The sequence below is a fragment of the Mastomys coucha genome, unplaced genomic scaffold, assembly GCF_008632895.1.
Source record: "Mastomys coucha isolate ucsf_1 unplaced genomic scaffold, UCSF_Mcou_1 pScaffold23, whole genome shotgun sequence".
Taxonomy (NCBI): Eukaryota; Metazoa; Chordata; class Mammalia; order Rodentia; family Muridae; genus Mastomys; species Mastomys coucha.
Genome location: NW_022196906.1, coordinates 83,674,071 through 83,690,878, shown reverse-complemented (window position 1 = coordinate 83,690,878; position 16,808 = coordinate 83,674,071). Strand labels below are relative to the sequence as shown.

Here is a 16,808-nt window from a genome sequence, read left to right as displayed (position 1 = left end):
GGGGAAGGGGAAGGGGAAGGGGAAGGGTAGGGGAAGGGGAAGGGGAAGAAGCAGGAGCAGCAGCAGCAGCTAAGTCAACAGCTTTTCTGAATGCCAGTAATGCACTTACTAAAAAAGACATCAATAAAATGATATTATTGATAACACACTTATAATTATCTAGTAATTAGGCCAGTAAGATAGCTCAGGGGGTAGGACACTTGCTGCCAAGTCTGACTGACAACCTGAGTTCATCCCCAGATCCTCATGGTAGAATGAGAGAAACGAATTTCTGCAAGTTATTCTCTAACTTCAACAAACATATATATATATATATATATATATATATATATATATATATTATATTATTATATATATTATTATATATTATATATATCATATTATATTATATTATATATTATATTATAAACATTATATATATATAATGTTTAAAAGGTTACATAAGAATATCTATAATGAAAACGTTAAGGCACTGAAGAAATTGAAGAAGACACTAGAAGACAGAAAGACCTCCCTTGTTCATGGGCTGGCAGAATTTATTCTGTGAAATGGCTATATCACTTAAAGAGATCTATGCATTCATTGAAATTCTCAGTCAAAACTCTAAGCAAAAGCCCTCTGAAAGTTCATAGTGAAACACCCCAAATAGCCAAAACAATCCTAAGCAGAAAGAGTAGTGGTAGATGCATCTCAATACCTACTCATTAATTATATTACAGAGCCAGAGTAAGCATCATGGCATAAAACTAGACACATATAACAGTGGAATAGAACAGATGGCCAGAAATAAACCCACGTGGCCACAGGAACCTAGTCTTTGAGAAAAGTGTTGAAACAGCATAGGAAAAAAGATGCAACAAATTGTGCTGAGGAAAAAGACACATCCATATAGAAAGGAGTGAGATGCAAGCTAAATCTTTCATCCTGCAGAAAAGTCAATTCAAAGTGTCTTCTGAAACCTGAAATTCAAAAAACTGCTAGAGGAAAGCAGGCATGACATGTCAAGATATAGGCACAGTCTATGGGCTCAAATAGCACACAGGGAAAAAAAAGAATTGTCAGATCCAGTGGTCTAATGCTTTTGCTTGGAGGGGATCAGCAATATAGATTATTAAAATTGTATTGCTTTTATTAGTAATTAATTTTAAAACATTGTTATTACTGTTGTGATTAGTCATGAGGTCTGGTTCCAGTGTAAGGAACTGGCTGTATTATTTATTGACAAGCAGACTTAGAGTTGTTTGCAAAGAGCCTTTGCTTCATACTGACACATATGACATTGATGGCATAGAATAGAAAAACACACATACATACACACAAGAGGAGAGAGAGAAAGAGAGAGAGAAAGAGAGAGAGAGGGAGAGAGAGAGAGAGAGAGAGAGAGAGAGAGAGAGAGAGAGAGAGAGAGAGAGACTCTTAGCAAGACAGGAAATGTAGGAGTGACTATACAAACTTTTATGGGGGTGGAGGGATTCCATAAGCAGAACTCAGGTATCTTCAGCAGGTCCCATCTGTAAAAGCAGACAGTATGTTTGTCTTGTTCATAGCTGAATCTGAGCACACCAAAGAGGGCAAATGAGGTCATTATAACCCAGACTCAATGATTTTTTTTGCAAGAAAAATATTTCTAATATCCTGGGATACTATTTTTAAATTTTTTAAAAATATTAATAGATTAAAACATTAATAGATTAAATACTAACAGAAATACTAACACACATTAGACACAGTAATTTACCTTATTTTACACAACAGGAAACTGGGGCATGAAGAAGTTCAGTGTGGTTTTGGGTTTTGTTTTGTTTTTGTTTTTTTTTGGTTTTGTTTTGTTTTGTTTTTCCACCAGAGATCCCATTATTATTAAGGATAGAATTGGGATTCAGATGCAGGTAGTTTGTCTCCATGATACGTGCTCTTAATCAATAGGCTACTGCCTTATGGTGCATAACAGAAATGTAAAGGATACATTTATACATAAAATGCTACTTTTCCATAGAAACTAAGGGAAAATGCTAATTGAATATTGTGAAATGGCCATATAAGTAGATGATAAAATGGAAATTATGTAAATAATACAATTCAATGACAGCAAAATAACATTAGTTACAAGTAGCAAAGATAATGTGCAAGTACAGGACATTAGGGGACAAAAGATTCAGTTCAAAGAGGAGTAATTGTGAAAGGACAATTTGTAACTAAAACTACAGTTTGAAAATATGAAAGACATGGTCTTTTTTCCATGCAAATACACACTACTCAAAATTGACTCAACCAAGGCAAAAAGAAAAATCATCTGTTCTTTTAAAAATCCATGAAGTGCAGATGGCTTTTGAGGGTCATCTAAGGAACTCTCAATGAATAGATAACCATGTTAATAATTGAAATGTCTCTGAGGGGAAAACTGGAATGTTGGCAAAATCATCTTTTTAGGTTGGTATCACTCAATGAATGGTCAACTATCTCTAACAAACACCATTTTATTCATAGGAGTGGAATAAACTACTCTTAGGTCAATACACAATCTTAATGCAGCAGTATGCTTGTGCAAAAAGAACAGACTATGCAAGTAGTTTGCAGACCCTAGCCTGAACCCCTAACCCTACAGCAACATTGTCGGGGGTAGCATGTTAAATCAGGGAATGGAGGAATGGAGTTTTCAGAAGTGGTGTGGAACAGTTGGCTTCTAACCTCTGGTAGATCCTCCTTGCATTACTCCTTTGCACACAAATATAGTAGCTACCAACCATGGAAACATTTAGGGAAAGAAACATTGTTGAGATTCTGGGGTAGGAATTCTCTCTTAGCAAGATGGTAAATGTAGAAGTGACTATACAAACTTTTACTGGGATAGAGGGGACTCCATAAACAGAAATCAAATCATTAAAAATCATGGGGGCTGAATGGAAACTTCCATGTGTAGTACTATGGAACTCCCGACTAATAAAGACACAGTAGGAAATATTATTGATACATTTAAAAGATCAGTAAGATTGATAGCTATCTAATAAGTTTGGTTTTAAAATAAGTAGAAGAGAAGTGATAGAAAATGCCAACAGAAAGTATTAGGAAAGCAAAGAGGATTTTCTAGGAACAGTGTCAGAGACATATATACATACATACATACATACAAACATACATACTTACATACATACATATATACATACATACATACATACATGCATAAAAATGGCAAGGCAACACTGAAACTTTGTGCTGGAACATTGAACATATAAATGAAACAATTTTTAGGGAGTGTAGAAATTTCTAAAATTGTCTCAAGAAGTAGGACATTTTGAGGTAGGATAAATAAATGCTATGTGTGCATGTATATTTAGAAGAAAATTCAACTTACCTCTGGGAAGCTGTCTAGTGGGAAAGGATTCTACAGGGCTCAGAGGAAAGAGGCACCCACTTCCTAAATCAGCACTCTGCTTTGAATAATATGCAGTAACCATGAATTAATTTAGTTAAAAGATGACAAAGATTATTAGTGTTGACTCCATGGGAAGTCATAGAAGTAGGGAGAAGGTATGTTAAAGGTTGGAATTGATGCAACCCAGAAGCCGTATAGGAGCCATCACAAAAATCAGATTCTCACATTGTGGACTGTCATCCTGAGATCCGCAAGTTTATTAAGGAAATCTGAAGTAGGCAGTGTCATAGGAAAAGCAAAGAAGACACGAGTTTGAATCCCTACCGGTGACAGACTTTGGAAAGGTCCGTTCAAATCTCCAGACCCCAAGGTCTACACTCTCCACTTGCGCAAGTGCACCAGGGACTCTAAGGCTCCTGCCAAGTTGTTGAGCAAGTCTGATTCCAACTAGATCTGGGGACAAGGGGGCGGGGCAGCGGCTCCTTTCCCTACAGGGGCAGGTAGGCACCTCCCCCACCCTCACTGTCCCCTCCTTCCAGCTTCCTCACTCACACCCACCCACACAGCCCTCTCTCTGTTCCCGGCTGGAGAGCCTTTCTCGGGCGCCAGCGGGCAGCAGTGGAGCCAGCCAACAGAAGCCAAGCTGCAGGACTGGGATGCGCAGGAGCTCTGCAGCTAGAAGCTGCAAGCTGGGGAGCATTCTTACGTTTCTTTAATACTTCTTTCTCTTCTTAAACACTTCTTTCTCCTTGGCCGCCGCAAGTTGGAAGAGCACGGTGATTCGAATAATTGGCACAGGGGTTTCATTTGTGGCCCTTGAAGAAGTTCTGAGCAAGTCATTCAACGGCATCCACGAGGACAGGGCTAGTTCAGCTTCTGAGGCAGAGCCCTCTTGGAGGCAACCTGAAGCCGCAGGAGGAGGTGCTGTGGAAGTGATGGCACTGTCGAAGTACTGGACCAAGGTAGCATCTCTGGGTAAGCAGGTAAGCATCCCCACTGGTTAAGTGCACCTCAAGGGCTTTCTGCTGGTCACCTAGGTAAGACTAGAGTCTCCCCAGAAGTAAGTCTGCGTTTTCTAGCCAGGGCAGGAGGCGGGGCTGGTAGGAGAGAGCCTGCTTTTATCACAGGAAATTGTGGGAGACTGGAATGGAAGGATTTAATGTAAAAATATATATATTTGCATTAACGCGTGGGGATGACATGCGTAGGAGCCATGGACTTTTGTAGGAAATGGTTGCAGATTGGGGCTGGCTGTTGAGCGTCTGGGTTTTTACAAGAACTAAAACGGGAGCAAAGCCTTACGTTTTTGTATAAACCTGTGAGGAGTGGGCAATGACAAGGTGGGATTCTGAAGATGTGCACAAAATCGTAAAGTGTATGTGTCTGAGAATTTCTGAGCAATGATGGGAGGAGCATTTACGGCTCTGACTTCAATTGACTCCCCCACCCCCACCCATATTCAGTCCTCAGGAAGGGACCCAAAGACACAGATAGCAATGGACTCCCATACACCAGGCACAGCCGCACCCTGGGTTTCAGCACTTCGGACAGAGCCATTTCCCATCTCCACCCCCGCAGCTTTGAGCCAGAGGCTCTGTTTAGCTCTTCCGCAGCTACCTCTCTGGGGTGGGCGGTGACTCCCTGGGTTTGGCAAGACAGGGCTCTGGAACCGCAAAAACAAATGTTTGTGAAGTTCAGTTTTTTTAATCGGCTTTTAACTGCTTCCTGTGACTACAGAAGGAAGGGGCGGAGTGCAAAGGTATCCTTCCAAGGTTCCGTAACTGCTGCAGCAAAATGAAGTGGCCTCCTCAATTTGGAAGGGTGTATCCAAACTTTCCAAAGTGCTTATCTTTTATAAGTCACTTACCATGTGCCAACACCCGGTGCCAAACGCTCTATATAGATTGTATAATTTTATATACCATAATAGTTCTATTTGTATGCTATTTTTATTCCCATTTTTCAGTCGAGAAAAAACTGAAGCAAGAGTGACTAAGAAGCTTGTCCAAGTTTATACAAACAGGGACTGTTACAGCAGACTGAATCTTAAATTCCACCACAGCCTGCACAAGTGGAACCATAAGCCTCAGCCAATTCCCTTCGTACAACAGTTCTGAACTGGGGGTTAGAGTGGACAGAACTGAGATCAGAGTTGCAGTACTATGCCTTTGGACAAAGCTACTGCATATGTGTGGATTAAGGGTCAGTGTTAGGGGCAGCAGTTCAGTTGGTAGGATGTTTGCCCAGCATGCTGAAAGCCTTGGGTAAGACCCTCCGAATCTGTAACACCAGGCACGGAGCCTGCATGACTGCAATCTAATGCTCTGGAGGAGAAGGCAGGAGGACCAGAAGTTCAAAGCCACCCTCCTTTACCTGTGATTTTGAGGACACTTTAAGATATATGAGGTCTAAAAAAAGATATATGAGGTCTTGTTTCAAAAATAAATAATGAATTAAAAACGTTAACATTGGGATAGTGGTTCCCTGGAAGACCACCTCTCTCTCTCTCTCTCTCTCTCTCTCTCTCTCTCTCTCTCTCTGTGTGTGTGTGTGTTCACATTCATTGAATTTTAATTGTGGTTGGTGGAATCAGTGAGGAAGGAACAGGTAGGTATAAAAGCTACAAGGCAGTCATGCACAGTGCTATCATACTTGGGTTCAGAGCAGGGCAGGTGTCCATGGATGGGATGTGAGGCAAGATTAATACAGTGTGATAACCATTTAGGAATTTTAAAGCAGAACTTCTTGCAGGACATTCACATATTGCCTATCATTTGATCCTTATAACAACACTGTGAAGCAGTCAGGGCTTGGGGTTATTCTGCTCATTTGGCAGAAGGACACTTGGCCTGAATTCCAATTCCTTACGTACCTACCTAGCAACAGCTAAAATTCTAAACAGATCTTTGGCATCTTTGCTTTGTAGCCCTCTTGCCTGGGACTGGTACTTCCTTAGGAGCTTGGGCTTTGGCAATTTTAGCACTGAGCACACTTAGATAGTATTAACATGTGACTTCTAAACTAATTTTGAATCAACTTAATAAATGTATATTAATTATATTCTATTTTGGTTCAAATGATCTCATAACCATCGTTATACAGTTACCAGATCCAGGCTTATATTCTGTTGTAGTTGAAAAAGTAAAGGGGAAACAAGATGAAACTATAGCCAGAAACAGATGACTATAAAGTGTTTATTAAAAAGTCCTAGAAGCATGCTCTGGGTCAGTAAGACCAAAATTTACCTAAGCCATTTCAGCAAGGCATTAATAATTGTGAAGATATTCACAAATAGTCTGTAGAACTTTCTCTTTTGCATAATGATATCTTTCAGATTGTTAAAATATCTACTTATATGACAAACAAGCAATGATAACTGGAAATTTGTTAGACCTGAGACTGAAGAGAGTAGCTATGAAGAGAATGATATTATGACATTACATCTTTACCAAAGCAATTTATGATGGATCACATGACCATATGTACCCTAAACTTTCTGGGGAGAAAAGCCTCTGCATTTATTGTTTTATCTGAAACTTCTAACAACTTTGAAGATGTCATCAGTAGGAAGGGAGAGAAATGGAAAAGCAATGGTATGATGGCCTTTTGCTTTTGTACAAACCCCTGACCCTATATGACCCAGATAAGCAACAAATGTATCAATGACTCTAGTTGTAAGAGAATGATAGGGTTTTCTCACGCTGATCAGTGAGTAATCCTCCCCAGCATATTCAAATACAATATTAAAATATGCCAAGGGCTGAAGAGATGGCTCAGCAGTTAAGAACGCATGTTCTTGCAGAGGATCCGGGTTCTAGTCTCAGACCCTCTATGTCACCTCACAACCATTCCACACCCTCTTCTGACCTTCTTAGGTACCTGGCATGCACATGGTATACAGACAAACATTCAAGCAAAGCATTCATGCAGAGAAACTAAAGTAAACAAATCTAGAAACATTTAAAATGTCCTGCCAGTCAAACAGGGTATGATGACTGTGGGCCACATGGCACTCAGGCCTTTAATTTGTAGACATGGTCTGAAATACTCAGATCAAAGATTTAGAAAGATGTAGTTATGAAAGATTCTAGGTTCAAAGAGAAAACGGCTCAAAGCCTGTCACTTTTAGTTCCTACTTTTAAGTCATAAAGATTTTGAACAAGATGATGCTTCTGAGCTTACAAGGGACATAATTCCATAGTTTTAAGGATGACAAAATAACAGAAAGACTACAAGACAAAGATGGGACACACTCTTGCTCTGTCATGCCAATCAAACAGTACATGATTTAACTTTTGGATGTTGGTGGTATTTAGTTTTCAGCATTTATTTTGTAGCCCTGATGGCTTGAAAGTCGTTAGTCATCATCATAGTTATGTTAAATAAGTTAAAATCTAAAGGATCATAGAGAGGTGTGTGTACAGGGCAGGGCAGGAGACAGCATCTGTCTTTGGCCTGAAACTCCTGAAATGGGCTAGCCTGAATATTCTGAGAACACCAGAGATCTTTCTGCCTCTGCCTCCCCAGTACTGGGTTGCTAAGTGCATCCTTAGCATTCTTTTTCACAGGAGTTCTGGGTCTCAAATTCAGGTCCTCATGTTTGCAAGGCAAGTGCTTTACTGACTCAGCATAGGGTGATATTTTAAAGATAAAATAATGGCCTATGGGGCAGTCAAGATGATAGGATTTCAAAATTCAGAGGATGTATCAGCTGTTTCCAGTGAGAGATGCTAGTTTAGAGACCTTGTAAGGTGTCCCATCTTCCCAGCAGTAGGTCTGCTTAGTAGTCACTTTGTGAGGCACAAAAGAAGACAAATTTCAAATAAAAAACAAATCCCAGGTTTTGGTTGAGTCTCCCATCAAATGTATCGCTGGCCAGTTCTGCCTTCCTGACTTTTCCCCAGCTTCACTCATCCTCAGCCTCTGTACTGTGGTATCTCCAATTCTCTTCAGCTCTATAAGACTCTTACAGGGCCTCCCAGGCTTCCAATCTATTCTCACCCTCTCACCAATGATTATCTGAGACTTTATTTTTTATTTATTTATATATAAATTATTTATATTTTATTATGTCACCTTTATTTATTTATCTATTTATTTTTATTTTTTATTTATTATTTATTTATTATTTTATTTGTTTATAATATAAATTATTTATATTTTATTATGTCACCTTTTCCTTTACATCTCTTCACTCTTTGACATTTCCACATACCAGCATCAACTTTCAGGACAACAGTCTAAAGGGTGCTGCCAGTCCCACTAGTTAGCTCACCACCAATGTCTGTCTGTGCCCCTTTACTCCTGACTATCTACCACAAAGCTCTCTAAGTTTCTGCGCAATGCTATCCTTTCCTTTATAACCCTAGGTGTAATGTCTTCCATATTTTGTTTCAAAAAACTCCCACTCCACCCCTTTTCTAGGGCTATCGCAATTGTGTGTTCACTAACAATCCTTTCCTAATCTGTACCTTTAGTTCCTCATGGTATTCATTTCTCCCTGCTGTACACTCTTCCTCTATCCTTGGAATTACTATACAGAACTACAATTATTTCACATAGAAGCTGAGAACATGGACTTTGAGGTGAGACTGCTGGATTCAAATTCTAACCCTGAAACCTGCTACTTGGGTGGTTTTAGATAAGTGGCTTTCCCTCCCTGATGATGCACAGTTTAAAATTCAATTTAAGAAAGGGACAATATTACTGTCCATTGCATGTTATTGTTGTAAGAATTAAGTGGCAATGTATAAAAATATCGTCACTACTCAGCACATTGCTTGGTACATGGCAAGCATAACATAAAATTTATTACTATTTGTTCTAAATTGTAATGTCTGCATTCCATAATCTCTTTATCTTCATATCTGACATGAATATACAGATTATGTTTGATGATGAATAAATGAACAAATAAGCAGATACCACTGATACTTTAGTCAAGACTTAATTATAAATATCAGAAAATTTAACTCACATAATCAGAGACAAAAATCATATTAATTAACTGAAAATCTTCAAGAGTGCCTTTTCTTGTACTCTAAAGGCCCCCCCCCCAAAAAAACCCAACCAAACCAAACAAAAACAAAAACAAAAAAAACCTCAGAAGAGAGAATTCTTTCTCCAACTCTCCTCTTAGCTTGTTGGTTGGTTTACTCAGTTGCAATTATCTGGGAGGTAGTTAGGGCTAGAGAGATGAAATGGTCTCACCTATATTCAAGAAGTTAGCTGAAGGTCTTAACTTTCTAGTAGGAAATCCCAGTCTTCCTCGTAAAGCAGCTGGGTTCCAAGAGGGAAAATATAGATGTTTCAAAGCCTATGAAGGCTTAGCTCAAAAGTGACAGTGTTATTTTGCCCATTTTACTGGCCAACTCTTCACATACATACAAGGACAAGAGAATTTTGTAGCCATGGTTTATAGTTCACCACAAGTATCAACCTAGGCATGGGATGACTGAGTTAGGAGGTAGGCTTTAATTTAGTATAGTGGTAGCTATTTATACCCCAGCAGGTTCTTGATGGGCTCTGACTTCCTGCATCCCTTGGGTTACTATTCTGTGCAACATTGAGTGGTACCTTGTGCTTTGATTTGATTTTCTTTGAGTAGTAATGAGGCTGAGTATCTTTGATGATCACATAAAGCTCATGGGTCATTTATGTATCCTCTTTTGGAGGAAGTGATTTGGAGGAGTTCTTTATATAGTCTAGATATGAGTCATAGTAATTTTACTCAACTTTCCCTCTTGGATCTTGATTGATTTTTCTCTTGATTACAAAGGAAGTGGCATTTGAACTGATGTTGGGAGGATGATGAATAATTAAAGAAGAGCAGGGAATCCTTATAGTTAGAAACAGGAGCAGTGCCAGGAGGGGGGGGGGGAAGTGGGCGTATTTAAGAAACAGTGACATTTTAAGGTAGGCAGAATGTTAGAAGAGCTGGCATTGCAGGGGATGGTTCTGGAAGGTGAGTTGGGGTCAGAGGAAGAAGAACTTCGGTGATGAAATGAGAAGTGTTTTCATTGGTTAATGCTTGGAAATTCTGCTTTTGGACTCCAGAGCAAGGAGACTAAGAAGTTTATTGAATATTGAATAATTTAAGACTTTAACATACCATCATAGGTAGCACACCATTAAGGAGATCTTTATAATAGCAGGAGAGCAAGACACATACACACATATACACACACACACACATACACACAGAGAAAGGGGGAGGGAGGAAGGGGATCAATTGGGTATTAAAGGAAAGGAGGATAAGATAAGGAAAGATTGAAATATGGACATGCCGATATATCAACCTCTCATAGAAACACATATGTACAACTGCAGGGGGTTAGACTCAGAGGCTTCTGTATGATGTTTCTGAAGCAGTGGGAATGTACTGAAGCAGAAAGATATAGACATGGCTGTTGCTGCTCTTACTTTTAAAGATGAGCACTTTCAGGAGTTAGGATGGATGAATGAAATCTCTTCCTCTTGATGTTACCACTCTTGCTGTGGTGGCGACGGTGATGGTGACGATGGTATGTGTGTGTGTTCACATGTATACATGAGTGTGGAGAGGCCATAGATCAACCTTGGGTGTTATTCCTAAGGAGATATCCACTTATTTTTTGAGACAATGTCTCTCATTAAGACCTGAGGTTCACCAATTAGGCTAGGATAGCTGGCAACCAAGCCTTGAAGATCCTTCTGTTGTTATCTCCCCACCTCTAGGATCATAAATGTGCTTTACCATGTCCATATTTTTAAATGGGTTATGGTGATTGAAATCAGGTCATCCTGCTTGTATGACTGATTCTTGTATGACTTATGAATTAAAGTTTTTTAAAAATGTGCATCTATGTTTCAACCTCAACCATGAAAGCTTTGCCTTCTGATTCCATAAACAAACAAACAAAACAGAAGCTGAGAAGCCATTGCTTTGAGTGGTGCTGGAAGAGAAATTGCTGTGGGTCAGATAAGAAGGAAACCACAGGTCACCAGTTCAGTAGGAGCTGGATACCCAGAATGTCCACCTGGAGAGGTCATTCTTGCAGACATTAGTCAATGTAATTGGTACCCATAGGCCGGCCAGGGCATAGATGCTAGCATGCCCATCCCTCCATATTTGTAAAATACATCTCAAGCACCCAGTGTGGAAGTTCTGAGTCCATTGACTAGATAACTCATATGAAAGGAAAAAGACAGAAAACTTGATTGTGACAAACTTGGTGGAGGAAAGTGGGTTTTTTTGTGAATAAAATTCAACATTGGTAGCAATTCCTATGTAGCATTTCAACAAGAAGGATGGTGTGGTGGGAGCTACTGTAAACTAGGCAAATGAGAATTCTGACATCTGCTGGGAAAGTAGGGACTAGAGCCTAGAAAAGGATAGTTATAGTGACTTTATTTTATATGTTTGTTGCAGGTTCCTTTTGATGATCATAGTGATATACATATTTATTTTAGGAACACAACAAAAGGGAAAAAATGAATCCCTCCCTAGGCTTATTATTACGTAGAATAATGATCAACATGTTGGTATATTTTCTACTAGCTTTTCAGATGCACATCAATAACAATGCCTTTCATAATTGTGAGGTAGCCTACTCATTATATGTGAATCACTGCTAAATGCCAAGGATCCAACTGTGAAAAATAAAACAGATATGAATGTTTATTTCCTAAGGGAACTTCAATTTCTATAATTTGTGTTAAGTAGTCAACACAGCCATATCTTGCATTTTAGAAATAGTCACTGTTTGTTCAACATTTTGCTAATTGCTTCTCATATAGCCAGGTGGTTGGATGTTTGTGTGTTTTTTACCTATGTTTTAGACTTATTCACTTTATTTTATGTGTGTGAGTGTTTTGCCTTTATGTGTGTATCTGTATCAGGTGTATACCTGGTTCCATGAAGTCAGAGGCATTGGGCTCTCTGGAACTGGACTTATGGATTACTGTGAGCTACCAAGTAGGTTCTGGGATTTAAACCAGGGCTTCTGAAAAAATAACACATGCTCTTAACCACTGAGCCAATGCTCTAGCCCCTGGCCAAGTGTTTTATATACACTATGTAAGTCACTACTCTTTCCATCCCCATTACAGATGAGGAAACTCACTCATAGGCATTAGATAACCTAGTTCAGGCAACATAGCTTAGAATCAGGCTGGGACATGATTGTACCTAGACTTTTGAAATAATCATTCTGCATAGAATAGCAGTAAATTAATGCTTTCCCTTTTTCTTCTCTTGCTAGGTCTGATTGCCCTGTGGTTCAGAGACCCTAAGTTATAGCCACCATGATGGATGATGATACTGAGTTGAGGACTGATGGAAACTCTCTCTTAAAAGCTGTATGGCTAGGGAGGCTTCGGTTGACCAGACTCCTCTTAGAAGGGGGAGCTTACATCAATGAAAGCAACGATAAGGGAGAAACAGCTCTCATGGTGGCATGCATTACCAAACATGTAGACCAGCAAAGCATTAGCAAGTCTAAGATGGTGAAGTATCTGCTGGACAACAGGGCAGACCCCAATATCCAGGATAAGTCTGGTAAGACTGCACTCATCCATGCTTGCATCAGAAGAGCTGGGGGAGAAGTGGTGTCCTTACTGCTGGAGAATGGAGCAGACCCCAGCCTTGAGGACAGAACTGGGGCCTCAGCTCTGGTATATGCCATAAATGCAGATGACAAGGATGCACTGAAACATCTCCTTGATGCCTGCAAAGCCAAAGGTAAGGAAGTGATTATTATAACAACAGACAAATCATCTTCAGGCACTAAAACCACCAAGCAGTATCTCAATGTCCCTCCATCACCCAAAGTGGAAGATAGGCAGTCACCACCACTGTGTGCCACTCCTTCTGATGTTGAACTGAAGGCGTCTGGCCTGGGTTCTCCACCCGGTGAGAAGGATGATGACTTCTTCATCCTGCAAACAGGACACCAAAGTGGCTGTAGTACTTCTAAGGTCCTTAATGAGCCTGGATCACCCACCAGGAAAGTGTCTGGCCTCAAAAGGGCCCGTTTGCCCCAACTGAAGCGACTCCAGTCTGAACCCTGGGGCTTGATTGCTCCCTCTGTGCTGGCTGCTGCTGCACGCCAGGATGAAACCCATGGCACAAGCACAGACAATGAGGTCATCAGGAGCATCAATGACGTGACCTTCCCTAAAAGGGGGCCCCTCTCCAGAGCCAACAGCATTGACAGTAAAGATCCCACCCTCTTTCCCACAGTTCAGGAACAAGTTCTGAAGGTTTCGGCTTCAACACCAGCTTCGTGGAAAGCAGCTTATGAGAAAGGCCAGGCTCCTCATCCACGACTCGCCAGGAGAGGAACGCTCCCTGTGGACCAAGAGAAGGGTGGAATGGGTCCACCTGGACCCTCAACTCTGAAAGATCCAGCATCTCTTAAGCTGTTGGAAAATGACCTCTATGACTTAGACATACAGCCAGGGGGTGACCTACCCAACTGTTTGTCACTTGAGTCAGGAAAAGGACCTTTAGATAGAAAGAAACTCAACAGTTCCCACTTGTCTCTTTTCCATGGCTCCCGGGAGTCCTTGGATGCTGTACCAAACACATCTCCCAGCTCAGTTCGCCGCAGGCCACCTCATCTTCTAGAAAGAAGAGGTTCTGGAACTCTCTTACTCGACCGCATTGCTCACACGAGGCCTGGCTTTCTGCCCCCTTTAAATGTGAATTTAAATCCACCTATCCCAGATATTAGAGCCAACAGCAAACCAGCTTCCCCACTTGCTAGCGGCTTAAAATCTATGGTTCCTGTTGCTCCAAATTCACCAAAGAGAGTTGACTTGAGAAGTAAAAAGAAACTCCTTCGAAGGCATTCTATGCAGATTGAGCAGATGAAGCAGCTGTCTGACTTTGAAGAAATCATGGCTTAGAACCCTTTAGAAACAGTTCTCCGACTCTTAATCTTTAGAATAAGGAAGGAGCCTAATCTAGAGCAACACATCCCCATAGCCCCCTTTCATCCCAGTCATGATATGTGGCAACATCAGAAAACATGGCGATAGGGTGTAAGTTCACTTCTGTGTCGAACCCAAGGGTTATGTGAGAGTGTCCCTTCTGAGATGAACCCTGGGCATTGCTGCTGCTGTGGCTGTGCATACTAAAAAGAGTTCAGGTTGACTGGATTTTGGAGGTGAAGTTACAGAGATAAAATATATTCCCCAAAGGAAATGCACCTTTGTAGGTAGAAAGTAACCATGCACTTTTAATAGTTAGTATTTTCTGAAAATCCTAAAACAGAAAAGCAGAGAATATAGATTTAAAATATGAGGTTGTATTTGGAATATGTCACTTGTTGTCTATAAAGTGCCTAAAGAGAAAATGAAGTTTTCATATTTTCTGGAATGTGGAAAAAGTCAAAACATCCCAAACTAGTATATCCAAACACCTGGATTCTTTCTATCTGATGAACGAGAAGCATAGTGTTCCCTTGTAGAAGGGGTTTTAGCATGTGGGTCCCACCTTTAGCTGAGCTGTGAGCATTGCCAAGGAGAAGTAGCAACCATTCAGATTCCTTACTAATATTTCTTATCCACATACTAATCTGGATATGACATAAATCCCCAAATACCACATTTACGTGGCTCTCCTCTGATGTGCCACAGTAGTTGGTAAACTCAGAGATGAACCTTCCTCGAGAAATAAGACCAGAGACATCACAAAGACTCCATGATAAAACTGTGTAGAGCACCCCCTTAGAAAAAAAACATCCATAATTAACTAAGTTGGACTCAAACATGATATAATTGATCCAACGGACCTTTACACATGTCTCATGATTATATCAAAAACAATTTGGGAGAGATTTATGGAAAGTATAATGATAAATGACCATGAGATGTGTACAGATTAAACTGTACAGTGGGTGACTCTCCAGCTGGACGCAGCAGGAACCAGTTCTATTTTTTAAGCCTAAACATTGTGTGAATGTATGTGTGTGTGTGTTTAAACCTCATTCCTCTTCAATGATCTGAGTAATTTTAGGGCAAGCTGGTTTCCTCTTTACCTGCAGCATCTAAGTGATGGAGGACTTATAAAAAGTACCTCTACAGTTCTTTTAAGGCATGAATAAACCCCACAGAAGAGGCGATACACATTCAACATAATGTAGATACACTATAAGTGAGAAGACTCCTGGTCTTCCCTCATTTATTTTTCCTCTCATGTTGCAGAGGTGTATTTCTTAGGTGGTTAAGAAGCTGAGGTGTCTCTGTAGACAGCGCCATGCAGAGGAAGTCATGATGAAGGCTTACATCCCAGTCTTTTCATTTTCTAGTATTTGATTTTAGGGAAGTAGCAATACTACCTCAAGTTTCCATTACATCAGCTGTGAAAGGAGACTCACAATGTCTATGAAGTTATGCTAAGGATTAAACAGTGAAGCTAAGGATTAAATTAGAAGGGTCAGATTATGTGCCTGGCATGGGTGTAAGTCATTAGATAATAGGTAACTACTCTTTAAGTTATTTCTTGAGATCCTGGAAACATCAAAAAATCTTAAGTAGTAAATGACACCCTGTACAAAATAGAGGCAAGCTTAGATAAAAGATGCCAGTGTCTCTATAAGGCCCTTAATGATTCTATAATATCAATTCCCCCAAACTCAAATTGTCACATAAAACAATTGCCACAGAGCTATATATCTTATGTATCTCTATAAGATCATGTGATGGAAATTTATCTACATATTTCAAAACATTTGTTAGTAATATTTATAAACAAAATGAAATGCATATTTTTTAAAATTCTTAAGTGCTTACTGGATCTCAGAGCTTTTGGCTCACAGAGCTGGTGACTGTTATGAGTTGCATGCCCTAGGCATTGTGGAATGAATAACAATATCACTGGTACTACTCAGTAGATGACAGTCTGACTTTCCCATCCCCCCCTCAAATTATGATAACCAGAAAGACCCTAGGCATGTCCAGATGTCTCCCAGCAGCAACATTGCCCTGGTTGTTCACCAATGCTTTTAAGAAATATAGTATGTAAGAGAAATAGGCCATGAATCACACAGCAAATTGGAAGGGTGGCCTTCAGAATTCTTAGCAAATGCACACCAACAGGAGTATTAAAAGTTTTGTAACTTTGGAGGAAAGGAAGCATATTAGAAGCAAAGTTCACTAAGTAGTGAAGGTCAGGGGCTGTATGAACTTGGTTTAGTGTGAAAACCCTTTAAGCATTTCAGAACTGTTCAGTAGTTCTCACTAAGTAGACATGGTCACAGGCAAATAACAACTCTGAATGCATTAAAGAGAGAATCCTAGAAATAACAACTGGTTTCATCATATCAACACACACACACACACACACACACACACACACACACACACATACCACCACCACCACCACCACCACACATTTCAAGTACACTTTAATCTGTGATTAATGCTAATTGGAATTAACCTCTGCTAGTTA

The 16,808-nt window shown here is 40.1% G+C and overlaps 1 protein-coding gene and 1 pseudogene across 2 annotated transcripts; one reads left to right on the top strand and one right to left on the bottom strand.

Annotated features, from left to right (window-relative positions):
* Positions 1-4,073, bottom strand: part of LOC116073674 — a 37,280-nt pseudogene extending 33,207 nt beyond the window's left edge.
* Positions 3,970-14,879, top strand: Ankrd34c (ankyrin repeat domain 34C). 2 transcript variants are annotated; one of them, XM_031344693.1, is made up of 2 exons: positions 3,970-4,348; positions 12,616-14,879. In XM_031344693.1, the coding sequence occupies exon 2, from the start codon at positions 12,659-12,661 to the stop codon at positions 14,261-14,263; it is 1,605 nt and encodes a 534-aa protein (XP_031200553.1). In that variant the 5' UTR covers positions 3,970-4,348; positions 12,616-12,658; the 3' UTR covers positions 14,264-14,879. The 2 variants fall into 2 exon arrangements, with proteins under 2 accessions (XP_031200553.1, XP_031200552.1); XM_031344692.1 differs by having other exon boundaries at positions 4,294-4,356; positions 12,616-14,475.
* The last annotated feature ends 1,929 nt before the right edge of the window (positions 14,880-16,808 follow it).

Coding starts and splice junctions, on each gene's coding strand:
- Ankrd34c (XM_031344693.1), top strand. CDS start 12,659: ATGATGGATGATGATACTGAGTTGAGGACTGATGGAAACTCTCTCTTA.